General features: G+C 42.0%; 1 protein-coding gene across 1 annotated transcript; it reads right to left on the bottom strand.

The window, feature by feature from the left end:
• Window positions 1-904: 904 nt before the first annotated feature.
• Window positions 905-26775, bottom strand: CNPY2 (canopy FGF signaling regulator 2). The gene is made up of 6 exons (XM_063444740.1): window positions 26695-26775; window positions 23551-23675; window positions 17840-17955; window positions 13770-13967; window positions 2699-2795; window positions 905-1091 (listed from the first exon to the last, which is right to left on the bottom strand). The coding sequence occupies exons 2-6, from the start codon at window positions 23648-23650 to the stop codon at window positions 1048-1050; spliced, it is 555 nt and encodes a 184-aa protein (XP_063300810.1). The 5' UTR covers window positions 23651-23675; window positions 26695-26775; the 3' UTR covers window positions 905-1047.
• Window positions 26776-27938: the final 1163 nt, after the last annotated feature.

The raw sequence follows: 27938 nt of genomic DNA, 5'->3' as shown, positions 1-27938 counted from the left end.
ATGGTGGAATCCAATGCTCCTCATAACATGGCTTGCCCACTTACTGGGTTATGGTGTCAGGGTACCTACCATTATAACCACTACAATGAACTTCCTCTCCCACATTGCTACAGGTTTATGGGTAAAATACTCACCTCCTGCCTATTCCGAACCAAATATCCCAAAGAAAAATGTGGATGAAAACCCCTTCTATCTGAAGTGGATAGTTAATACATTGCTAAACAAAAACACACACACCTGTCAAGCCACATAAATCTTTTGCTTTTCCCACAGAAATCTCATTGTAACAGTGCCCTCATTATGATGCACAAATGTGGTTCTTTGTTGAGCTCATTTGCACACACCTACGTAGAGAGAGAGAGAGAGAGAGAGAGAGAGATATATCTACACACACACACACACACATATATATACATACATACATACACACACACAAATCTCAACCCTCTACCAGTCTCTCTCCTGATTGACTACTTTTATGGTACGTCAGGGCAGCCTCATTACGACTTCTGAAAAAATGTAAAATATGTCCTGTGGTGTTTCATAGAAAACTTTAGATTCACGTTTTGTCTTTTAATATTAATTGCAGTTTATTATGATAAATATAAAACCAGTACAAATGATTTCCAAGGACAGAACATAAAATTCCAAGCTCTCTTGCATCGTGGAGGTGCATCTGGAACCTATAGAGCAGCACTCTCCGACCTCACAGTGTCTCATGAAGATCTTGAAAATTGTTTAAGAGTTCATACACAGAAATAATGTAGAAATACATAGTTTCAGGAGGATGAAAGTTAATAGCTCCAATAAAACAATGTCTGGATCAAGTCTCACATACAGTGATGCTGGAGAAGGTTCCCTGGTTAGTAAATGTAAAGAATTAAAACACAAAACTCTCCAAATGTACAAAATAGTTTTTTGTTTTTTAATGTAAAAAACATAGGAGGGAACATTGTGCTACATAGTTTATATTTATATCCCACTATCTCCTCCTTTGTAAACACGAGAAGCATCCTGGTCCAAGTGAATAAATGGAATCACAGTTGGTCAAAGTTCATCGTGAGCTATATGCACAGCATGATCACACAGATCTGTATAAACATAGAAAAGAAAAATGAATATTGGGAATTTAAGTCAAAATGCTGCAATGTAATGTGGTTTTACTCTAAACCTAATACACTTTAAGCTGTAGCATTTTACCTTGATTCCCAAACATCTTGTTACATAGACTTCATTAAAAAATATATATATACACCAGTATTTATTTTAAAATCACGTATGTGTATGGCATTGTAATGGTATCCCCCTTAAATTAGTATAAAGCAATACCCCCAAAATAATTTTTACCAATATAAAAGATTAGTCATCTTCAAACAAGGTCCTCAAGGGCATCGGTGTATTTATATTATTGCGAGCCCTTGTACAACAGGTCATGTCTGGCAGAAACTTCCTGAAATACCTTTCTTATACACCAAGAAAGTATGTTGATGCAAAAACAAATCCTGTAAATAGCTGAATGGCATCCTGTCCATCACAAAGCTGCTTATGACAATGACCTGGTAATTTTCCCTGTACAAAAAATGCCTGCAGGTATCACCAGGACCGAGACACCATTTCAAAACCAAAACAAAGAAAAACCAAGAAGCTCTCAGCTGGGTAAGACAAAGTGTGCTTTCAGGGAAATTGTTCTCCCAACCCAACCTTGCAACTTTCAGGGAATTAAATTAATTCCTCTTAAAAATATTTAAACATGCTTCAAAAAAGTGGGCACATTAATTTATCAAGGTCAAAGTGAATCTAGAGTTTATTTTAAATGAAAGCTGTTCTGACACGGCCTATCAATCAATGCATATTCAAAATGCCTCAGGATTTCTAGCTTGTGGAATTATTGCTAAATGTTGCTTAGGGATTCTCAGGACACGATAAAGTCAATCACAAAGAAATGTGTCAAAAGGTAAAAAAAATTTCTTGCTTGCTTCCGCTATTAACCTTAAACCCAGTAAATGATTTAAAGGTGTCTAATGTTAAAGAGTCCCATTTCTTTACATACTTGTTGGTAGTTTTGTCTAAACTGAATGCATGTCTACCCAGCTACAGTAAGTTTAGCTTTAATTTACTGTAGTCTATATTTCCAGAAAGGTGTTTCACCGTGGAGGAGTTATATTTGTATTGCATCACGTTAATCCGAAGTGATGATTACTCAGAAAAGAATGCCAAACTTTATTGTTTCTGATAACAAGCATCTTCATGACAGTGTATGGAACCTAGTGAAAGCAATCATCGGGTATCTACTCCGTCTCCACTCAGGATAGAGAAGTGTATATTTCTACCTCACAAAACACATTTTGTGTTATATATAGGGGATACGCATATATGGCAAACACATGAAGTAAGATCATCTGTTCCAGATAGCTCAAATTGCTATTTGTGAGATGTTTTTAAAAAAAAAAAAAATGAATAATAATATTGGATTATTTATTTTTTAAATTGTTTAGGAATAGATTCCAGAGGAGGTGATTTCTAGTTCAGATACATAAACAAGTTGTAATAAAAATTCTAGGAAGTGATATTGATAAAATCTGAAAAATAAACTATTGGACAGTGCTGTATTGTCATTTAATAGGGAATGACTTTGGTATAGCATGGGGGACAAAGGTAGAAAGGAAAACCAACAATCACCCATTGACTGAATCATTACCTGTACGCTTACTGCAGAGCTTGTCCTTAACATTCTCAGCTTCATGTGAAAAGAATTCAAATAGCTCGTCTTCATACTCTTCCACAATGCGTTCACACTAAAGACAGATTCAAAAACACTGGCAATTAGTTGCCTAGGACCCTCTCTGTAAAGTATACTTTTAAAAATAATGCATGGCCCTGTCCACCTTTGAAAATGTCTAAACCTGTAATGTAACCACTGCTTACATTTTGTGTGTCTCTTCTACAATATGGCTAAATAGCTTTTATAAAATAATATAGCATTACAAAGTTAATAAACTCTTACATTATAAAGATATAGTGCAGATGAGGAGTAGTCATCTCAGGAATAGTCCTACATCAACATTAAGAATTTTAGAAACGTTAGCTTAAAAATGTGAACTGTTGTCTGTGTTTCTTGACAATTCTGTAAGAAACACACCCATTCTATGCCTTAAAATTGCAAGGCCGGATCTTTGAGGAAATTTGAAAGTAAATTAATACATAGTGAAATCAAAGCTAGATTGTCAATTTTGATTAACACACCAAACACACAATGGCTTATTCACTAAAGTGAGAACTGTAGGGAATTTCAAATTTAGCGCAGGACAGTTGTAGAGAGAAATTCTCCAAGCCAACAGGTTTCAGTTTGGCTATTTTCGCCTTAAAAGATTTACGCCAACACTGTTTTGCAAATATATATATTTATTTTTAAGTGCCCTAATGGGCTATGTAATAGGTTGCCTTTTTATGCAAGGAAAAACATTTTTTTTTTTTAAAAAGTACCTGGAAACCAGCACCGGACAAGGAACTTCCACTCCCCATTCCGAAGTCATGCTGTGTCACTGACTTCCTCTCCTTGGTCCAATCAAATGCTTTTTAAAGATAAACATTTGACTAGACTGTTTGACCAGGTCAGAGCGCATGCGCAGTCGCAGCTAGTAAGGAGTGAGAAGGGGTGGATAGAGAAAGGAAGGAGGAAATCTGAATACCCCATTAAGGGTATAGGACAAAGGGTGGCTATTCGGGTTTAATTCACTAACATACAATGTTTATCGAATAACCTTAAAAATTGAAAATATCATGACATCTGACTAGTGGGATCTTTTAAATTCTTTATTTTATTGTGCACAGAATGAACAAGTAGCTCTGGTGCGCCACAACAGCGTCTTCAGGGTAGACTGGTATAGATTTGCATTATTCGTCATGGCATTAGCTAGCTAGGCACATTTTTATATTAATAAAGTCGATATTATAACAGTTTAGGTTCTCGCTTAAAAAGTAATCATGAAGGACAGGTCAGAAAGTAGAAATCAGAGGAGTGACAGAAGGGAGACTACATGACATGCATCTGCATCCTAGCATTAGTTAGTAAGTTATGTAGCTATGCAAGTGTGTTAATGCTAGGTAGTGTGTTATTTATAGCTTAGTGACACAACAGAAAGATTCTCATCGCTAATTCTGTCTTAGTACTGTGTGTAACTTCGCTGATTTATCTAGCTAAGTTGTCATGAGACTGGCATAGAAAATTAAAACAGGCTTAACAATGAACTTAGACTTGTTAAATAGTAAGTAACTACAGAGGCAGTATAATGAAACCACCAGGAAGATATTTTCTGCTGGTTAAGTACAATCGAGCGGTTACTGCAGCTAGGTGGGTAGCTCATTATAGGAGGGGGGGAATAACTAAGGGTAGCAGGTATTATGACCTGTGGTAACAGCATTTAAGCGACCCATCTAGGAAAGACACTGGCCTACTATCTAACCGATGCCCCTGCTTGCCGCCCAAGTTCCCTGATAGTCCGTCCCGTTGTTCCCCTCGCTGACAGTCCAGGCTTCGGCCAGGAATCGTGGTTGCAGTTTTATGGGCCTACGCTCCCAGTGGAATAAGGTGTTGGTGTTTAACCTCCGCTCAGGCCTGTTGTGCTGGAGGCAAGAGAGCTGGTCTTGTTGTTGGTGAGTGCAGCGGGGGTCCCTGGTTGATTGAGGTGGAGCCATCCGCCGGTGTCGCTTGTCGCTCCCTCTCCTTTGCGGTCCCCTTCGGGAGACATGTGTTAATGCTTGCGGCGATGAGCAGTCGGATGGCTCCGGGGGGCCGCAGATTGGTCAGCGGGAACGGAGGCGGGTGTCCCCTCGCAGAGCTGCGCTCCAAAGGAGGTTCAGGTGCTGTCAGGCGCCCTATGTTGCGGCTCCAGGTGCGTCGGCCCTAGCGGGGCCTCTCCGTTGTCCCGCTGTGTAGCAGGGGAGATGGGTGTCAAGGTTGCGGTTCTGCTTGTTGCATCTGTGAGCACCTCTCCCTGAATCCGCCTCGCTCTCCACTTCACATTATTGTGGGTTACCCACCGAGTAGGGGTATTATCTGTCGGGTGCTTCCCTTGCTCGGTAGGTATGTGGTTTGTCGTGGCTGCTCTTTGTTCGATGCGGTACCAGAAGTTTTGGCAGAGGTCATCGAACCTGGCATCAAACTGGGCCCTCCATTGGGTGATCGGGTCGCTTTGCTGGTTTTCCTGCGTGGCGGCCATCTTGGTCTCGCCACGAGGTGCATGCGTTACGGTTCCCCTGCCTACCGGTTCACCGTGTGCGTGCCATCCTCTGCAGTAAGTGGACCGGGATGTCCCCCACCGGTCCGGGGGGAAGGGGGATCAGAGTTTGGCGGGTCCACGTGTAGGGCTCGGACTCCGGGTAGGCCTCCACCAGGCTCTCGGGCGTTCATTGTTGCTAATCATCAGGGTGAGTGTAGTTTAGTGTGCCCGGAGCCCCCTGCCTGTAAGTACTTCTGATTTTGTCTTTGAATCCAGCATTTAGGCTTAATTCTGCGGTTTTCAGCTATTTTGTGCAGGAGCTCAAGCTGCATGCGACTGCTTGGCTAGGCAGTCATGCTCTGCCCCCTAGTGGGATCTTTTACATATGTATCAACTGCCTGTATTGTTCAGGATAGATAATAGAAGCTCCCAACAGGAGCTTCCGGCTCTCCTGGAGGCTGCAGAGAGCGGCGCACAGGGAACCACAGGTAAGTTTTGTTTTTTTTTTAATGTTCTTTTAATGTAACAAGTAATTGTCATTGACACACAATGTTCTGGCTATATCTCTGGTTAAGTTCAATTTGGTTGCTCTTGCATTAAAGACAACAGCAACAGACTCCAAATACAATACACTTAGAGGGATATCCACTAACATGTGAATTAAAAGTCAGTATAAAGTGAAGTTAAGGGAGGCAGAACAAGCCTCAGACATGGGCCGTGGAAAAGTCTATTATTATTATTATAGTCCTCACACATCTAACTTATTTGACCTATTCAGGAAACATCTACTGTACTGCACTATAATCTGTTTCTTGCTTTGTACTTATAGATTCATATACTAAGAACATCTGTATCGTAGGTATATATAATTTTAAGCGCTGATCACCTCCTGTCTGTTATCTTTACTATCCACTTCACAAGGGTGGAGAGAACCCCTTGTTGGCGATTTACTGCTAATTATAGATATCGAGCACTTATACTCACCAGTTTTTACACATACACTCTCACTGACAAGCATACATACACTCACTGACAAACAAATTCAAACTCCCTAACAGACACACAAACACATACAAACTCCCTAACAGACACACAAACACATACAAACTCCCTAACAGACACACAAACACATACAAACTCCCTAACAGACACACAAACACATACAAACTCCCTAACAGACACACAAACACATACAAACTCCCTAACAGACACAGATCCAAATATATATATATATATATATATATATATATTTTTTTTTTTTTAATTTTACTCCACCCAGCATCCCTACCTTTGGCTGCTCCCTCGCCGCCTGCGGCCAATTTGTTTTTAGAAATTTTGGCGGAACCCCATTTGCGTTCTCGCGGAACCCTAGGGTTCCACGGAACACCAATTGGGAAACGCTGCCTTAGATTATGTTGCAAAATGAAGGAAGTCACTTTTGTAACACACACCAAAATATAATTTTTATTTTCTTTAAAGTGTTGAGGAGGAGTTTTAAATAAAACCATTAGGGGGAAAAAAGATAATGCCATATTGACTTGTGTCTCTAACTGCCTCTCTGCTATTTCCAACAGGATGGCTGCTTATTTCCTTAAACTGTACCTGTCCAAAACAGAACTTCTGGTATTCCCTCCCTCAAGTGTTGCTACTCCCAAGTCTGTGTCGCTCCAAGTCAATGGTGCTACTATGCGCACTACCTCTAAGGCTTGCTGCCTAGGTGTTCTCTTTGACTCCGACCTCTCCTTCACCCCTCATGTCCAATCAATCGCCAAATCCAGCCGCTTCCATCTCAAAAATATTACGCTTCCGACCCTATTTGATGCCTGATCCGGCAAAGGTGCTTGTCCATGCCGCTGTCCTCTCTCGCCTTGACTAGGGATCGATCGATATTGATTTTTTAGAGCCGATACCGATAAGCTGTGAACTTTCATGCCGATAGCCGATAACTTGCCGATATTCTGTACATTTACCATTTTGAAAAAATAAACTCTTTCTAACGGTAAATGCACAAAATAGACATGCCACATGTAGTGGATGAAGTGTATTTAGACAGGGGAGCTGTGTGTGTAGTGGATGCAGTGTGTATTTGTGTAGTGTGTATATATAGTGTATGCAGAGTGTATAGTGAATGCAGTGAGTGTTTGTGTAGTGTGTGTATATATATATATATATATATATATATAGTGAATGCAGAGTGTGTATAGTGAATGCAGAGTGTGTGTTTGTGTAGTGTGTGTATAGTGAATGCAGAGTGTGTGTTTGTGTAGTGTGTGTATAGTGAATGCAGAGTGTGTGTTTGTGTAGTGTGTGTATAGTGAATGCAGAGTGTGTTTGTGTAGTGTGTGTATAGTGAATGCAGTGTGTGTTTGTGTAGTGTGTGTATAGTGAATGCAGTGTGTGTAGTGTGGGTAAAGTGAATGCAGTGTGTGTATATAATGCAGTGTGTGTATGTAATACAGTGTGTGTTTGTATAGAGTGTGTGTTTGTATAGAGTGTGTTTGTGTAGTGTGTATATATAATGCAGTGTGTGTGTGTGTTTGTGTAGTGTATGTATGTAATGCAGTGTATGTTTTTTGTACTGTGTATGTATGTAATGTAGTGTGTGTGTTTGTGTAGTGTGTATGTATGTAATGCAGTGTGTGTGTTTGTGTAGTGTGTATGTATGTAATGCAGTTTATGTGTGTTTGTGTAGTGTGCATGTATGTAATGCAGTTTATGTGTGTTTGTGTAGTGTGCATGTATGTAATGCAGTTTATGTGTGTTTGTGTAGTGTGCATGTATGTAATGCAGTGTGTGTGTGTGTTTGTGTAGTGTGTATGTATGTAATGCAGTGTGTGTGTGTGTTTGTGTAGTGTGTATGTATGTAATGCAGTGTGTGTGTGTTTGTGTAGTGTGTATGTATGTAATGCAGTGTGTGTGTGTTTGTGTAGTGTGTATGTATGTAATGCAGTGTGTGTGTGTTTGTGTAGTGTGTATGTATGTAATGCAGTGTGTGTGTGTTTGTGTAGTGTGTATGTATGTAATGCAGTGTGTGTGTGTTTGTGTAGTGTGTATGTATGTAATGCAGTGTGTGTGTGTGTTTGTGTAGTGTGTATGTATGTCATGCAGTGAGTGTGTGTGTGTGTGTGTGTAGTGTGTATGTATGTCATTCAGTGAGTGTGTGTGTGTGTGTAGTGTGTATGTATGTCATTCAGTGAGTGTGTGTGTGTGTGTAGTGTGTATGTATGTCATTCAGTGAGTGTGTGTGTGTGTTTGTGTAGTGATGTAATTTGTGTAAAATGGAGGGGGGGATTTTTTATCTTTATTATAATTTTTTTTTATATTTAAATTGTATTGTTTTTGTTTCTTTTAGTCCCCCCCCCGCCTGCTTCTTACCAGGGAGGGGGGGATATAGTATTCCCTGGTGGTCCGGTGGCTTGTTAAGTACTGTGGGGCAGCTGGCAGCAAGCACTAACTTACCCTCCCAGCAGCTCCTCCAGCTCCCCAGTGTAAATCTCGCGTCCCTTAGTGCCGCGCGGAGCGTTGCCATGGTAACCCGTGGCAACGCTCTGCAGCCGCGGGTCTCGCAAAATTTAGACATGGAGCTGCTGGGAGGGTAAGTCAGCGCTTGCTGCCGGCCCCCCCAGGATCGCCGGGCTTGTAATGAGCCTGGCGGTCCTAGGAGGTATTATCGGCAATATCGGTAGCTATATTGGCCGATACCGATATTTCCGAAAATAACGAATATCGGCCGATTATATCGGTAAAACCGATAATTGGTCGATCCCTAGCCTTGACTACTGTAATCTGCTTCTCAGTGGTCTTACATGTTCCCAACTTGCCCAGTTACAGTGTATAACGAATGTGGTGGCGAGGCTCATCTTCCTGTCCGCCTGCACCTCCCACGCCTCTCCTCTTTGTCAGTTTCTACATTGGCTTCCCGCAAGATATAGTACTCAATTTAAGATCCTGATACTTACTTACAAATCTCTACACAATGCTGCTCCCACCTACTTATCCTCACTATTACACAAATATGTCCCATCTAGGCCCCTACGCTCTGCCGGAGACCCACGTGTAACCTCTGATGCAGCCTTAAAGACTTCTCTAGAGCTGCACCGTTCCTATGGAATACCCTTCCCCTCTCTGTTAGACGATCAACCAATCTCCACTCCTTCAAAAGAAATCTTTGAAAACGTACTTCTTTAGGAAAGTATATCAATTAAATTGTGAACAGCCGTCTCTCACAGCACACTGATTCCTCTCCGGAAACTGTCATCAAAACACTAAGCCTTCAATGAATACTATCCCAGCAACCTACGTTTCTACCCTACCCTTACCTTTTGGGTCACTATACCCGACTCACTCTAGCATGTAAGCTCATTGAGCAGGTCCCTCAATCCCTCTGTTCCTGTGCGTCAAACTTGTCTGGTTACAAATACGTGTCTGTTAGTCCACCCATTATACAGCGCTACAGAACTTTTTGGCGCTTTATAAAAAATAATATTCATTATGACTACAACAAAAGGCAATGCCCAAAGAGAAAAGTGGGATTACAAAATAGAAATGTAAACAATTCTAGAATAGTTCACAGTCAGATATAAAGTATAGAGAGGGCTGCAGAGTTCGGCACTGAATTTATATTATTACATTTATCAGAAACACCAACAAATAGCAAAGAACTGGGAAAGATTACATTGTTATGGGGTGCATTTTAAATTCTTTATTTTGGTTGTGCATTGTTGAGTACTTATGAAACATAAACATGTCAAATAAGAGCTTTACATCTTGTATCAGGCAATAAAATTATACATGTTGAGAGTGCTGCACATTTTTTTTTTTTTTAAAGAAGAGAAAAACATTAAGGAATAGTGGCGTTCAGTGTGTTGGGTGTAGATGAGTGAAGAGTATATTCTCATAGGCTACGCACTGACTATGATTATGAGGTACATAGATGTAAAGGTAAGGTGATGAGTCTATTACAGCTTACTGGTGAGTAGGAGATCAGACCTTTAGCTAAACATGCGTGCAGTCTGTAGATGCGCGTTATTAAAGGCAGGTATAGAAGCTGGGAGCTGTAATTGAGTATGTTGAACAGTGCGGAGAACCAGGCTGTAGGGGATATTAAAAGGTGGTATCACCGTAATGAGACCTGATTTTACTTAATATAAACTCAGGGCTGGGTATAGGTCTAAAGTTACATGTAACGGTTTCCGCGTTAGGGAGTTCGTAGTGTGGGTGGTGCCCTCGCCTTTTCAGGGAGGGGGTGCTGCGTGCCTTCGTGGAAGGCCGACCTCTCAGTGGAGGTATTGCCCCTAACCAAGGGGGTAGCGGGGGGGTATAAATGATTCAGAGGTTGCGCATGTGTGGCTAAGAAGAACCGGACTAGGGTTATAGGAGGCATCTCTTTATGGGTGCCTGGTGTTGTGGTAGAATGCCTAATCTCCCTGCTCCTGGGTGGTACAAGTCGAGGATCTTGTCCCCGTGTGGGAGATTCTGCAGTGGTAAACAAAAGAAAAAAAAAAAAACATATGTATAACAACATTTGGTGAAAATAAGCAAATAAAATTAAATAAAATCATAGCGATAAATTTTTTGCAACTTCGCAACTGTGCGACTTAGAGCTGCTGGTCGAGTAAGGCCCCTCAGTGGGTATAGGTCGGTCTAGGAATGTCTCTGCCAGTCAGGTGTCCAGCTGGCTATCGCTTGCTGATCTTGGCACAAATGGTGTCACATTGGATGGGTCCCATCCGTGGGTGCGATTTAGGCCCGTCGGGGCCGCCGTCTCCTCCTGGATATCCAGAGCTGCAAGGAACGCAGGAATATCAGTCCCTGTGGTTATTTTACGGATAGTCCCTTTATGTGTAATAAGAAGTGATCGTGGGGGTCCCCACCTGTAGGCCACTCCTGCCGCCCGTAGTTGGGCCATGACGTGGGTCAAGGATTTTCGCCACTGCAGGGTGGCTTTGGATAAGTCCTGGTAAAAGGACAATTGTGAGTCCTCAAATGTAATTGGGGTCTTGTTTCTTACCGCTGTCATTATTTGCCCCTTGTCGTGAGGTAGTGCGCAGCGGAGAATAACATCGCCCGGTGTTGTAGTGTTGTTAGCATTGGACGTCGGTAGGCGATACATCCCAGCGATGTTTACTTTTTTGGCGGTGGCGGGTGGCAGCACTGTGGCTAGTAACCGTCTTACATAGTGTGGTAGTTCCTCCTGAGGTATGGTGGCTGGTATGCCCCTGATTTTAATATGGTTGCGGCGGTACCTGTCCTCCTGTGTTGCCACTTGTATTGACAGAGCCTGTTGAGCTGCCTGTAGTTGGGCTATAGAGGTCTGTATATTGGAGGTGTCTTGACGGAGCTCTTTGACCTCTGCTTCTGTAGCTGCCAGTCTGCCTGTGAGCTGCTGCATGGAAGATTTCAGGATGGGCAGGTCAGCAGCAAGTAGGCCTTGAATGTCCTGTAGCATAGTAGATAGGATTTGGAGGTCCTGTTTAGTTGCAGGCTCAGTGTTGCTAACAGAGGCTGTGCGTCTTCCTTTGGGCTTTGCAGCTGGGGTGCTGCAGGGGCAATAGTGTGGGGAGGCCCTGGTGAGGGTGGGTGGTCGGGGGCCGCCATAGTGGCTGATGTGTGTCGTTGGAGCATGACACCTATGTCCCTCTGTTCGGGTACGTTACCGGGGGTGGATTTCTGAGTTCTGCGCCCCATGGATGTATTGGCAGTCGTTGTTTGGGGTGACCACAGCTCCGCTGCGTTTTCGTCAGGATCCCCGCCCCAGAGATACTCGAGGTCGCGGTATGAAGGCTTGTGGTAGGCCCCGGTTTTGCGTTTTGCCTTCAGATGCTTCGGGGAGTACTGGAAGGGCATCTGTGGATTCAGCAGGGTGTCCCCGGGCTGTTTAGGGCGTTTGCAGTGTCGGATGGCTGCTTGTTACCGAGATATTGTCGGGATTGCGAATTAGATTTGCGGAGCTGGGAGAAATGGCGTCCGGTCCGGTCCAGTGCCAGGCTCCGCCCCCATGGGGTGCATTTTAAACCTCATAGATGCAATAGAAGTAGAATAAATTCTTGTGGCATATATATCACTAATCTGTAATGAACCACTAGGTTAACGTTGAATTACAGTAAAATCTAGAACATGCCAACAGTTTATTTGCGGCACGTGAAAGAGTAATGATTTACTCAGTTTAAACTGCTTATTTTGGCCTCTAGTTTCCTCTGGCAAAGTCTACACTGCAGAAATGAATTTTCATTCATTGGGCTATCTGTGATGGATTCATACTCAAGTGTTTAAAGTTAAGTTTGTCACTAAACTTAAAATAATACATTTGGGGTGGGGGAGGGAGAGCATATGATACAGAATAATAATAATAATAATAATAATAATAAAAAAAAAAACCACCTACCCCATTTTTTTTGCAGCATGCTTTGGGTTTTGATTTCTTCCCCCCCCCCCCCCCACACCCCCACCAAAAGAAACCCACAACATAAAAAAAAAACCTACAAACAAGAAAAATAAATAAAAAATTACGTAATTGTTTAATGATTTTATTGATGTGCATATATATGTACCTGTATTACACTGCTCACTTGATTGATTTGATAAAGACCACATTGAGTGGTCAAAACATCACAACTCTGCACCATGTTTCCAATTAAAGTCTACATTCCCCACTGCAATGACCTTTCACTTCCAATATTGCATTTGCGAGTGGTTTAGCCACCTCTGTTCCTTGGCTGACCCACTGGGTCATTTACTTTTCCATTGGTAGTGTGCAGTCCCTTCTAGGGACACTCCAGACCCCTAAAGCACTTTAGCTTGCTGAAACGTTGTGAAGAGTGTGTCCTTTTTTCATTTTGGAAATAGCGCAGATTTTAATAGCAATGAACACTTTATACTAATATTATTACTGGTATTTATATAGCACCAGCATATTCCGTAGCGCATTACAATATTATCAAAAGGTGGAGATTTAGCAACAAATGAGACAATAACAATAGGTTGAAGAGGGCCTTGCTATAATGAGCTTACAGTCTGTGACTCACCTCCCTTAAATATTCCACTTGGCTGTACTTTACTAGCTGAGCTCCACCTACCTAACAAAGAAAAAGGTAATTGCAATACCTAAAGAGTTAAATTATACAAACGGTTTCTCCTGAGCTGCAGCTCCTCTCACCATAGTTCCAGCAGTGAAAACCAGATAAACATGGAACAAAATGAGATCTGCGCTTCCAATTTAAATGTGTACAAAATGTGCTACCAAGCATTTATTTGAAGGACATAAAAGACAAGCCTTTTTCAATGCAAAATGGGCTTTTTGAATTGAAAAAGGGCCTGTGCCCAAAACTTTGCTTGTCTTTTATGTCCTTCAAAAAAAAAAAAAATGCTTGGTAGCACATTTTGTGCACCCTTCAACTAGAAGCGCAGATCTCATTTTTTCCACGTTTACTAGTAATATTAGGAAGAACTTGCGTGTAACCCTTCTAGTACCAGAATAGCTGGAAATAATCACGTTTCATTATTTATTATTATTGTATACACATTCTTATATTTACATGAAATTTTGATTACCGTAAATTTCAGGTTGGATATCATTTCACTGTCAAGGTTGGTGTTGGAAGCATCCATTGTTTTTCCATCACGGGATAAAACACGCACATACGTTTTGCGTTGAGTGTTTGAGTCTGTTTTCTCACCATAGTCTCTCATCTTCTCACACACACGTTCAAGTAATTCCATCAGATGAACTTCTGAGCGGGCATATGGTACCTGAAATAAATAGTCATCTTCAGCCTGGTAGTACCGTTATGCATAATAAAGGTTTAAACAAACCGAAAAACAGCCTTTTCAGAAAACATTATTTCTTGTTACAGTAACCCTTGATGTGCTGCTCATCCTAAAAATAAAACAAAGTAAACTGTTCTAGTACCAAAAACAACTTCTCCCTGCAGTATTATCCTCCACCGCTGTCTCTCCCCCTCTGATGTCAGGGAGGGCAGGCTGCGGGGAGAAAATGGGCGGCACGGAGGGGGTGCTGCCATTGGACACCTGTGTGTGCCGACATCAGAGGTCCATATGCACAGAATTAAATTTATAAACATACTGCACAACCAGTCAGGATTAGCCAACAATGAGTATTTAAAAATAACTAAAAATGCTGTATAAAAAGGATACTGTAATGTTTTTTTGTCCTTTCACTGGGCCTTAATCATGCTAATGGACAAAAATAAATTAATAAAATATAACTACTAGTAAATGTCTAGAATTTATTTAAGGTTAATGTAAAGTTATGGTGTACCCCTCACTTGTAGTTTCTGTGTACATCTTTATAAATAAGTGACCGGAGAGAGCAGAACTACCCTACTACAACACATATAGTTGATGTGATTTACGCTAGATAGAGGACTGTAGGAACAGATCGATTCCTCTCCAATGTAGATGTTTTGGCAATGAGTACAGTGTGGAAAAATCATGAGTGACGTATTCCAAAGCAGAACCAATACTTTTGGAGACAAGTGCCTCAGAACTGCAGCCAATTGTTAATGGTCTAAACCAGCAGCTCAGAGCAGCAAGAATGCTCACTACTGCGTGCCATATATCAAACAAAAAGGTGTGCAGGTAGTATGCACTTCTCTCGCCCGAGAGAGTGATGAACAGTGGTCTCCAGCTCCGCGCTGATGGCTGCAAAAAGACTAGACCGTGAACTAGGCTGTGCGTGAACGAGGACATGTGCAAAACAAACATTTCATCCATAAACATATTCATTCATCCAAAATCAAAAGCCTTTTAATCAACATTTAAGCCCATTTATTTCACAAATTTTTCAATTAATTTGGGTGGGGATTAAGAGGATTTGGATGAATTAACTTGTTTATGTACAAAACTAATTTTTGCACACGTCTAGTGTAAACTCATAACAGGCGCGGTACAGCCGATATTGGTCTGCACAGCAGTTTCATTGATAAAAACTATTTTTGTTTTTTACAAATTCTGCTGGACAGAGGTGTATGGGATAGGTACAGGCGCTTGAGACTGAACAGAACATCTGCAGGAAACTTTAAACATACGTATTTTTTTTTGCACTCACGTTTAATACATTATCAATATAATGTATTAAAAAGTTATTTTCTGTAGTTTCTCTAGATGCCAAATAACAACAAGTGTTGGACATTGACTATTTTTCAACTTTCAAAAGATACTCTTGTACCCAGCCCTGACCTAGAGCAAATAGAAACATAGAAAGTGACGGCAGATAAGAACCATTCGGCCCATCTAGTCTGCCCAATTTTCTAAATACTTTCATTAGTCCCTGGCCTTATCTTAAGTCTAGGATGGCATTATGCATATCCCAAGCATGCTTAAACTCCCTCACTGTGTTTACCTCTACTACTTAAGCTGGAAGGCTATTCCATGCATCCACTACCCTCTCAGAAATCTGAAATTCTTTACCCGTTATATTAAAACACACAGCAAGATCTGTACCCTAACCCCAAAGTGAATGACAAATTTTCAAAAATAAAGAATTTGAAAGAAAACACACAGCAAGAATAATGTTTCATGACTGGACTGAGTGATCCCCACCCCGTGTGAGTTGAGCTCTCGAGATGTTTAATCATAAAGTGTGAAGATTTAAAAAAAAAATAAAAAAAAAAATGATTATGTATTATTTTAAGTAGAGATATAAACGTGTAGAATTGCTCAATACTGTATTCATGACAAACTTTATTATCGCAGCGCCATCTATTGGTGAAAGTTTATTTGCCAAGAAATTCTTTAAATGAAGGCTTTTCTGAATCATACTTAAATATAATGTGCTTTCTGAACTATCTGGCTGTTTATTTTACAATTATCATATAGCACTCTTCAGAACACTTTGGAAATTAAAGGGTACTCCAATTAGTAATTTCCAACAGGACATTAAGACTTAAAATAATAATATAGAAAAGGGTTGGCTTAATCCTTTCAAAAAATAGAACATTAATTAAAAAAAGATTTATCCTTTTTTAACAACCAGGTACCCAACAAAAAGTAATTTATGAGTAATGCTATTTTTCCATCATCTAAATTAAAGGAACAAGTCTGCAGCTGCTGGCTCTGCCCCTATCTGCCTGCTGACATCATCAGAAGTGGTGGTCTGAGCCAATCACAATGCTTCCCCATAGGATTGGCTGAGACTGTCAAGGAGGCAGATCAAGGGCAGAGCCATCATAAGTCAAACACAGCCCTGGCCAATCAGCATCTCCTAATACAGATACATTGAATAAATGCATCTCTATAAGGAAAGTTCAGTGCCTGTATGCAGCGGGTGGATACACTGAATGGCAGTGCTGCTCACTAGGCATCACTGCCCCAGGAAGCACCTCTAGTAGCCAGGAGTGGCCAGTGGAGTTACCACTAGGCTGTAAAGTAAACACTTTATTTTCACTGAAAAGACAGTGTTTACAGCAAAAAGCATGAAGGGAATGATTCTACTCACCAGAAAAAAAATGCAATAAGCTGTAGTTGTTCTGGTGACTATAGTGTCCCTTTAAAGGAACACTGTATTGTCAGGAACACAAACATGTACTCCTGACCCCATAGTATCAAAAACACCATCTAGCCCCCTTTAATATAGTAAAATATGTCCAGTATGCTGGTGCTGGCTGTGCACCTGTTCTGCCTGCTTAGCTGACATCATCAAAAGTTATGATCTGAGCTAATCACAGTGCTTTCTCATAGGAAAGCATTGGATTGGCCCGTGACTGTCAAGGAGGCAGATTAGGGGCAGAGCCAGCAGAAATCAGACACAGCCCTGGCCAATCAGCATCTTCTCATAGAGATGCACTGAATCAATGCAACTATATTAGGAAAGTTCAGTGACTCTATGCAGAGGATGCATCTCTAGTAGCCATCTGAGGTGTGGCCAGTGGAGGTATACTTAGGCTGTAATGTAAACATTTTTTTCTTTGGCTTTTACTATATATTGGGGCTGATGTGTACTGTAGTCATCGCTGCCGGCCCAGTAGTGATGGGAGTGAGCGCAGGATTTCTCTTTTTGTAATGTAAACACTACCTTTCTCTGCAAAAAAAAAAAAAAACTGTTTACTGCAAAAAGCCTAAAGGGAATAATTATATTTACCAGAACAAATACAATAAGCTGTAGTTGTTCTGATGGCTATAGTGTCCCTTTAATTAAGAGCTTGCATTGCATGTTCTCTTCTCTGTTGGCCAATTAACACCAGTAAGAGTGTCACTATTATGTACTCTGGTTGGGAAGAATAAGGGATTATCACTTCCATAAAAATGACAGTTCCATTTTAACATTAACATGTCATATTTACAAAAGTGGTTCTCAAATAACGCTAGTTTAGTGTTACTCAACTGTGTGTGAATAAGAGTATGCAGCACATAACGGTGACATAAATTCCTTCTTAGGAACTGCGTGTGACTGAAATACAACAAGGCCAAGATGAAAAATACTGAAGTCCACAAAATGATATATGACGTATTATTACAAGCCTGGGGCCATGTATCAAGGGAAATAGGGAATGAAACGGATTTCATTACATGAGATATGCAATTGACAGCCACTAACAAACAGTATATGCATTTTACAATGACCATCTCTTCAATGACAAAAAAACCAAAAACTATTAGAATACCTCGGTTGCGGACTGGGTGCCATCTGGGTTTATGCGGAAAGATTTTTTTTTAATTGTCTTCTTGGGATCAACTTGTGAAATTTCCCACTCTATCTCATCAACAAGTGCACGGCAAGCTGGAAAAACGAGAGGGGGTATTGTATCAAGTTAACTTAGAGATACACACAAAAAAAAAATCAAAAAAAAAAAAAAAAAGAGGAAAATGAGGGTTGGAAGAACAGGTTTGCAAAGCAGAATTATTGTACACGGGATAAAAGCTGTGCAATGCTCACAGATGTTCACAAACTCATAGACCTGTAGACGGTTTAAATTATAGTGCTGCTTTTCTGTAGGCTAAACAAACAACTTGCCTTTGCATTTGATCAAATCCTGAGCTATAGTTGCCAACTGTCCCGTTTTTGCCGGGACAGTCCCGACAAGCTGAAGTCTGTCCTGGGCAATTCACTCTCCAGGGACAGACCTGGCAACTTGCAGGGCCATCTGCTTTTATTATACAGCCTGTTAAAGTCCAAGGGAATTCAGGAAAGAGGTTCTGGGAGTTGCTGAGGGGTGTACATAGGTGCTGGGGTCTGCATTCGGGCTGTTGGGGCCGGCTGGTGCACTGACAGTCTCCCTTCCGAATTTCCAGCAGCTTCCCCGGCACACAGGCTCTGCCCCGTGATGTAAGCTCCACCCACACTTGCAAGTAGCGCCCCACCACTAAGCAGCAGATCTTGCTGCAGTTGGAAGAGGCAAGGTAGGCTTGATGTACTTAGGTGTGTGTGTGTGTGTGTGTCTGTCTGCAAGTGAGAAAGTGTGTGTGTGTGTTAGTGAGAAAGTGTGTGTGTGTGCTAGTGAGAAAGTGTGTTTGTAGTGAGCTTGTGTGTGCATAAGTGCCCAGACCGACAGAGAAGACTTGCTTTCTTGCTGTTGGCCCTCTTGAGCTGGTGAGGAGATCAAAGATCTCCTTCACCAGCCCAAAGGCCCTTCATTAGTGACAGGGAGGGCTGGAGGACCTGGGAGGCTGGGCACTCCTCCCGCGATCATGGTGTGCGGAGCGTTGCCGCGTGTTACCATGGCAATGCTCTGACACAGCATTCTCCATGCGGGAGGAGTGAAGACAGCCTGCAGTCAGAGGAGCTGCAGGCTATAGACAACTCACCACCCCTCACACACACACATAACTCATGACACATCTTGCAGCCACTTAGTAGATAGTTACCTAATTCCCAAGGTATTAGAAAGTCATCTACCAAAAGGCTGAAAGACCAATATTGTTTTTTCAGCCAACTTTACTAATACCAAGTAAAGATTACTAAGTATTAGTAATTAATCTGCCCCATTTCGCTATATCGCGAGTAGGGGCATGTCTAGTAAACAGTGAGCAGCCTGTCACAATACCCTGATTGGTTGGCTTGGAATCCAACCAGAGTGCTCTAAGTCATTTGCACTGTTTTCTTCCATATTAGCCCAATACGTAGAGAAACCATTAAAAGGGAACTCTACACAACATAACCATTACAGCTACCTGTATTAGTTGCATTGCTTTGAGTTCCCTGGTGCTGTCCCCCAGTTTAAAAAAAATACAAAATAAAAAAAAACAGAAAGGGAACAATTTGTTATAGGTGCCCATGCACGTATAAGCCACATTGATAAGTTGATAAGATGTAATTTACACTTCTGCATGTATGCATTAGTACAGCACACTCAGCCAACCAATGTTGTCTTGGTTTGACAGACTTGCCATTGATAATGTGACTGAAATGGGGATGTCCCTTACATTTAAGCAGGGGCATGATCTATACACCAAAACCACTCCATTAAACTTAAGCGGTTTTAGTGCTTAGAGTTGTCCCTTTAATATGGAGTAACAATATCATTTTTTTTTTTTTTACTCTTTAACCCCTTAAGGACCAAACTTCTGGAATAAAAGGGAATCATGACATGTCACACATGTCATGTGTCCTTAAGGGGTTAATTAAAATCAGTCATAGCACGCTCAACAGGAAGACATGGTAGAGTAAATACTAGAGTATACACAGGGATATAGGCCCCATACAACTCAAACACAAGGGACAAAGGGAAGAACACCATCACTAGAGAAATGTATGTGAAAACATTCTGTAGTCATTATAGAGCTGACAGTTCTTATTTCCTATGCCCACTCATACACCATCAAGAAGCAATCCATTGAACATTATTACATTTTTAAAAATGTAATAGATAAACTCCCAAAGAAACATGCATGGATTTATTTTTAACATGTTTTCTTCCAGGATATATGAAAAACATTACTTGCAAATGCTGCAGAACTGTTGTCTACAGCCTTTGCTAGTCCTCCCCTCTTTTTCTTGCACAGACATGGAGTCTGTGCAAGGGAATACACAAGAGGATGAAGTTATTTATGTGCCTGGAGTATTCCTCTCAGTCCTATTGAATACGTTAGAGTTTTAATTCTAAAGTGTTGGACAAGGCAACAAATGGGGATGGAGAGGTGCGGAGATTCATCCAAAGCATCTGCCCAAATTCCCACTGAACCATTCCTCCTCTTTCCTTCCAACTTCCAACTCTCTCCCCTTTTATAAAAATCCCCCTTTTTTCTCCCACCTCTTCATCTATGTCTTAAGCGTATTAGAACCGGAGCCATCAAGGTCCATGTAGTGGACAAGGTCCATGAAGGTCCATCAAGGTCCATGAAGCGCCGTGCGCTTCAAAAAATGGAGACAATTTCATGTATTTTATACGCATAACAATGGTACCATGACTTTTTAAAGGGACACTATGGTTACCAGAACAACTACATCTTATTGCATTTGTTCTGGTGAGTAGAATCATTCTCTTCAGGCTTTTTGCAGTAAATACGGTCTTTTCAGAGAAAATGCAGTGTTTACATTACAGGACAGTGATAACTCCACTGGCCACTCCTCAGATGGCTACTAGAGGTGCTTCCTGGGGCGTTGCTGCACAGTGAGCAGTACTACTATTCAGTATCTCCCCCATCTGCTTGCAGACACTGAACTTTCCTCATAGAGATGCATTGATTCAATGCATCTCTAGTAGGAGATGCTGATTGGCCAGATCTGTGTTTGACTTGTGCTGGCTCTGCCCCTGATCTGCCTCCTTGACAGTCTCAGACAATACTATAGGAAAGCATTGTGATTGGCTCACAGAATCACTTCTCATGATGTCGGCCAAGCAGACAGATAAGGGGTAGAGGCAGCAGCTGCAGTCTTGAATACAAGTAAGATTTAACTATACTTAAGGGGGGCCATGTAGTGTTTTAACACTATAGGGTCAGGAATGCATGTTTGTGTTCCTGACCCTACAGTGTTCCTTTAATTACAAACACGGACACCTGTTCTTTTTGTAATCGATTCTCCAATAATCTGTATTGTCTTATGTTAAAACCTCAAACCTTTATTAATAATAAAGTGTCGGGGGCTTAACCGCGGGTCGGAGCGGACGCCAGTACTCGCAGCTCCCGAGACAAACGGCACAATCCACCTTAAATCAGGGGCAGACCCGACCATCCGACCCAAGGAGCCGGTACATGCCGTTTTTCCAGAAATCCGGGCTGAAACGGGTGAAAAAGAGGCTTGCGGCCTACCACCTACCCCTAGGCCTCGGCCTCGAGGAGTGGCAACATCCGTTCCAGATCCTGGACGCACGGACAAAGACAGCCACAACCACCACGCCGGGGCACCTACCTGAAATGGGGAGGAGGTCGCAAAGACCCCCACAGGGGATGCCAGGAGACTCCAGAGACATCGGCTCCATGCTTCAGAAGCAGGCCCAAAGCAAGATGGCGACGGCAGAAGCAGGTACAGCCACCAATACAACACAATCACCCACACAGGAGGAAACACAGCCCCAATCTGAACGACAGAGCTGTGAACAAGCAGCCCCACTTTACCCTGACTTCTCCAATTTAGCCACCAAGCAAGACATTAAGGCATTACTAGCGGACTTCAGACAGACCTGGGCAGCAGATATAGCTGGGATACAAACAGATCTGCAGATGGTGACAGACAGGGTCCGCGCCACAGAAGACGACATCATAGATGTAAAACAAACAGTGTCCACTATGGGAAGTGCAGAAAGCCCAACAAACACTTTCCTTACAGCTTACTATGCTGGATGATCGCTCCAGATAAAACAACCTGAAGATCAGGGGGGTGCCCGAGACCATCTCAAAGGAGGAATTGCCCCACTATCTGAGGCGCCTGGTGACTTCACTAGTATCATCGACACAAGCCAAAAAAGTAACAATCGACAATATATACCGCCTACCGAAATCATCCAGGGCCCCATCTCAGGCTGTCAGCGACATCCTTATCCACTGCACATCCGCTCAAGACAAGCGGACACTCCTAGCGGCACTACGAGACCGCACACCCTACCGGTTCGAGGGCTCTGACCTGTCATTTTTCCAAGATTCATCACGGCACACCCTACAGTGGAGGCGCTCAATGACTCCAGTGACAAGCCGACTCAGAAACGCCGGAATAGTGTACCAATGGACGTCACGAAGACTACTCAGAGTGCTCCACAACGGGAACGCACACACCTTATCTTCAACAGAAGAAGCTCCAGCTCTATTCAGGAAACTGGGACTATCCGCACCGCCAGACGACCTAGCAAGCAGCCACACTTGGGACCCGGCGACTGTAGTCCCCTTTACCCCGAGACGCCAACAGGAACCACGAAATGGGACTTGAAAGACTGCCAGTCAAGGCCCACACACACAACCAAGGGCCACATCCACACTACTTTAGCCCCAATACTACTGTTAAGAGTTATTACTTCAATCTGATCTGCTTACCTAGGCCAGCCTAAAACCAGGGTGGTCATGAACCAGGAACCACAAGAGTGGGGTTTTACCTCCCTCCCCCCCCTTCCCCCATGGCTAGGGGAACAACACGAGCCTAACTACTCGCACTCAGACACATAGGCCCCCAACGAGCCATACACCTGATTTCCAGCCACCACGGTAATACAATGCCGGTACATTTTTACTTTTGTTTTCTATACTGTACCAAGCCCATAGGCAGTGCTGTACCCTACTCTACCGTATCATACTCTACGCTACTATAATACTCTTAAGTATGGCATACTACATACAAACCACACTCCTGTAACCTTAAGAGCGACTAGCTCTACCATATGCAAAGCTCGCCCAACAAGCTAGGCCATACAAATAACGCCCACTTGACTGATAGCGACGGTCCGGCCACACTTATATAAAAAACGTGCATTGCTTCTCATGTTACTTAAATGCTATAACCCACCTGATGAATCGTTTGTGTTTAACTACTTTACTTTTAACTACTTTACTGTTAGTACGCTAAACTTGTTGGTAATATTCTAGAACGTTAGAATATAAAAGGAGGCAGACACTCATAGGAGAGGTTGCATTATGTTAGCATGATCCCTAACTGTATGAAGAATGTGCATTCCCTTCATTCTATTCTGTATCCCATTTAACATATGCCTCAATAAAAGAAAGAATGACAAAAAAAAAAAAATAATAAAGTGTCGGACAAATTAGATAATAGACTCCAGCAGACTGTGTCAACTATAAACTAGATTATTTTGGAAATATTCTATTATTAACTATATGCCAATGTTATATATTAATATTAACAAAAAAAAAAAAAAAAAAAAAAAAAAAAAAAAAAAAAAAAACTTAGGACGTATGTGCATGTGCAGTTTAAAATGACTTGAAATCTTACCTCCACAATGTAAATCCTGCCCTCTTCTGGCAAACACAAAACTGATGAAAGGGACAAAGATAAAAGAAAGAAGCAGCCAGCTGTACGCCCGGGACATCATCTTTGTACACACTGCAACCACTTTGCTGCAGGTTAAAAGAATAAAGCATATTAGGTAGTGTACCAACAGTTTTGTATTCTTACCTAAATTATTATCATGGCCTGATGGAGATAATAAGGCTGTAATGATCAGTTCACCTTAATGTATAAAAGCTTCTAAAGTAGCAGTAAGTATGTATATTTATACATAATAAATAATAACAATAATAAAAAAAACTATTAGAGTTATGCACATTATGTTTACACCATTATTTAACTGCCTTGAAATCACTTGTTATGCCCCATTTAGTGATATTGCCATCCTAACCTATTTTCATAATATTTCTGCTACATCGTAAGGGAACCCAATCAAGCAAGGTTTATCAAACACATTGATAAAGCATGGCTCATCATAGCAGCACTGTACATAGGGCAAATAGCAAATAGAGCCATAAAACAGAGCATAACATATCCACTGAAATACCGGTGTACAAACGATTGATAGTTTGAATCCTTTTTTTGTGAGTTACAATCACTATTAGGCTTAGTAAGGAGTTAGGGCTGCAGCTGACAAATAATCTAGACTAGAGTTTAAAAGGAAAGAAAGTAGAGATTGAACAAACTATAAACGGGAAGCACAAAAGAATAGATTGTAAGGAAGGATGTTCCATGGAGATGGAATGGTCAAAGTGGCAAGCAGGTGATGGAAACGCTCATTTTCACTGACTATTAGTGGAAATGTTTTTTTAAATCTAGTGGTCTGGCAGGATGCAGTTAGCAAATTCAGATAACAAGTGCAGCTAAGGAAGTGTTCCAAAAATGTGTGAGTAAATCCTGATAAAGATCCAATAATCATGGGGAAAAATTAACACGGTGGTCGTGATAGTATTTATTTAATTCTTCATTAATTCAATAATCATAATGAGAATCCATTTTTATTGGCTCTTTACCAATTCTATTTTTATGACAGGCTAGGATGGTTAGTGCAATCCATGAAAGAGCAGTTCTAAAAGCATTATATATTTTAACATAGCCCAGGGATGAAGCCCTAATAGCATAAGGCTATCCTACCTATAAGATAAGGCCAGGGACAAATTAAAAGTATTTTGAAAATAGGGCAGACTAGATGGGCCGAATGGTTCTTATCTGCCGTCACATTCTTTGTTTCTAATCACTAGATTTGATGGCATGTAAATAGGTATTTCATGAAAAGATTATATTTTGTACATGTAGTACAGAGCAAAATATTTGAATGTATTGAAAAAAATATTTTTTATTCATCAACATTCTATATATGACCGATTAATGACAGGTATAAGAGAACAGTTATGATTTAGCATGATATATGAATTAAAGGGAAACTCCAGTGCCAGGAAAACAATCCGTTTTCCTGGCACTGGAGGTACCCTCTCCCTCCCACCCACCAATCCCCGGTTACTGAAGGGGTGAAAACCCCTTCAGTCACTTACCTGAGGCAGCGGCGATGTCCCTCGTCGCTGCTTCCTCCTCCGCGCCGCTACTCCTTCTGATTCCATCAGCCGGTGGGCGAGACTGATCCCGCCCACCGGCCGAGGAGACCTAATGCGCATGCGCGGCAATGCCGCGCATGTGCATTAGCGCTCCCCATAGGAAAGCATTGAAAAAGATTTTCAATGCTTTCCTATGGGGAAATGAGCGACGCTGGAGGTCCTCACACAGCATCCAGCGACGCTCTAGCAAAGAAAATCTTTGCTAGAAATCAGGAAGTTCCCTCTAGTGGCTGTCTAGTAGACAGCCACTAGAGGAGGAGTTAACCCTGGAAGGTAATTATTGCAGTTTATAAACAACTGCAATAATTACAGTTGCAGGGTTAGGAGTAGTGGGAGTTGGCACCCAGACCACTCCAATGGGCAGAAGTGGTCTGGGTGCCTGGAGTGTCCCTTTAAGACACAGCAAGGCAACTGTCAAATGGTTTGACGTATTAGCAGAGGATAGAGCCTAAAGAAACTCTAGATGTCACAGTACCTTGTTCTCTCACGCCAGTAAACATTATTAAGACCCTTATTGTTGTGAATAATGCATCACAGGCAGGTAAAAACTCACTACAAGTAATTTCCGAACCCTATGATATCTTGGGTGTACTTATGAGGGCATATACAGAGAAAGATCTTACAGTGCATACATGTTTGGGCATTACTTCAGTAATATTGTATGGGCCATGCATATAGCAGGGGTTACGTTAGTTTACATGCAGGCAATGCCAGTAGAGCATGAATAAAAGATAAATAATAAAAATCACAACACACAGTAAAATTGTGGTTAGTATTCTCATATTTGACAGGCCTTTTTCATTTGAATACATAATCAGAATTTTAAAGAATCCTGTATAAGCTATCTGGCATATTAATGGGCAGTATCGCAGCGTGTAACCCCACAACCACCATACTTTCCTGTACACATCTCACTTTATCGTGCTGGCAGATAACATATACAAAGTGCCTCCAAGCAGTATGTATACATTATTATTAACACAGCGCTGCAGGAGGGGACATTAATTAAGTAATCAAAAACAAACCCACACTAGATTATTCACTACAGTGTGAACTGTTGGCAATTCAAAGGAGATTCATGAACTGCCTTGATTTCTCTCCCACAGTACCAGAACATGAATACTACTTACTTCAAAGTAGCACTAAATAAATAATAATATATATTATCTTAACCACAGAGAAAAATAACTGTAGCACATGAATGGTCAACCAAGCAATTAAAGAGTCTAACCCTAATTTGATACAGAATTACCAATAAAGTCAGGGAGGCTTTATTGGTGATTATACTTCAAAGTAGCACTTCCCATCTCCCATTGACCAGGAAAATGTTTGTGCCCAATATTCTCCTGCTCACAGAGCACCGTCCTGTTAGTACAGTCCTGTTTAGCACTGATAGGTAAGCCCCCCTATAGTCAATGGACCAATTCTCCCCCAACACCCCGGGGCCACAGGAAACCAGCTGGTCTCCCCAATCATTTCACCCAGTCAGTGTCCCACCCACTGCTACCGGTCCTTAATCCACATCGCTCGGCATTACCAGCTCACTCCTCACACCGGCAGCACCGACTACACTAGCACAGCCCGAGGCCCCGGTTTAGGGTGTCCGAGAGCCTGCCCGCTAAACCGACACTTTCACAGACTGCTTAAACAGCTTCACAATGAGGAGCATTCTCCCCTTTCTGGATTGTATACTGACACAACACGTCACCGCGTTAACCAAAGCGGCGGTGAGCAAACACAGTGCCACTAATTGCTGACAGGCAGAGCGAGGGCGACTAAACCTGGCCCGTGAGGACCCCGCGACTAGTTGCGTGGCGGGGTTTCCACGTGTGCGGCAGGTGAAGGCGTGGCTAAATCATCAGATAGGGAACTATGCTGACAGCCAGGCACATTATACTGGGTGGGGATATAATAATTAACGGTACAAGGGAATATGGTATACCATGGTACAAGGGGTGAAAGATTATAATATACCAGGATACAAAGGATGGGAGGTATAATATACAAGGAGTGGGGTTATTATATACCATGGTACAAGGGATGGGTTAAAATATACCATTGTACAAGGAGACCATGGTACAAGGGGTGAAAGATTATAATATACCAGGATACAAAGGATGGGGGGATATAATATACAAGGAGTTGGGGTTATTATATACCATGGTACAAGGGATGGGTTAAAATATACCATTGTACAAGGAGACCATGGTACAAGGGGTTAGGGTATAATATACCATGGTACAAGGGGTGGGTTAGTTCAGTACAGGATTTAGAGCTATGTGACCTGGAGTTGAAATGTTGATGGGACTATTGAGAGAAGCTGAATTTTCATTGTCATAGAAGTTGTGGTCACGTGTGATATATAGCAGTCCTGCAACTGGTTTACATAACTTTTGGACTCTCCCTTCTATGTGATTGCATTTGCCCAGGGCCGTTTGAAGGAATTTGGGGGCCCCAAGCAAAACGGACATGGAGGCCCCCCCAAACTCCAACCCCCCCCACCCCCCACATGCACGCCCCCCCCCACAGGGATGCAGTGTCTGCAGGGCCGGTGCAAGGATTTTTGCCGCCCTAGGCAAAAGTAAAGTTTGCCGCCCCCCCATGTGACATCACAGTGCCCCACCCATATGATCTGCCATGTTAACTAACACAGTGCTGCAGTGCCGCCGTGTTTACAATAAAAGGCCTGCAGGGACAGGCTATAGACACCAGAACCACTACATTAAGCTACAGTGTCCCTTTAATGTGAGGTAAATTAGAGATTAGTGCCACGAATAATAT

The sequence above is a fragment of the Pelobates fuscus genome, chromosome 1 (genome assembly GCF_036172605.1).
Source record: "Pelobates fuscus isolate aPelFus1 chromosome 1, aPelFus1.pri, whole genome shotgun sequence".
In the NCBI taxonomy this organism is placed as follows: domain Eukaryota; kingdom Metazoa; phylum Chordata; class Amphibia; order Anura; family Pelobatidae; genus Pelobates; species Pelobates fuscus.
The sequence above is the reverse complement of the archived record's forward strand: the minus strand, read 5'-3'. Positions and strand labels throughout refer to the sequence as shown.

Bases quoted from the DNA above. Each gene is read 5' to 3' on its own strand.
- CNPY2 (XM_063444740.1), bottom strand. From the start codon at position 23,650: ATGATGTCCCGGGCGTACAGCTGGCTGCTTCTTTCTTTTATCTTTGTC. The intron at 13,968-17,839 runs GTATTCTAATAG...TATTTATTTCAG, and splicing joins GCACCCAGTCCGCAACCGAG to GTACCATATGCCCGCTCAGA. The intron at 1,092-2,698 runs GTAATGATTCAG...ATGTTTATACAG, and splicing joins GCTCTGCAGTAAGCGTACAG to ATCTGTGTGATCATGCTGTG.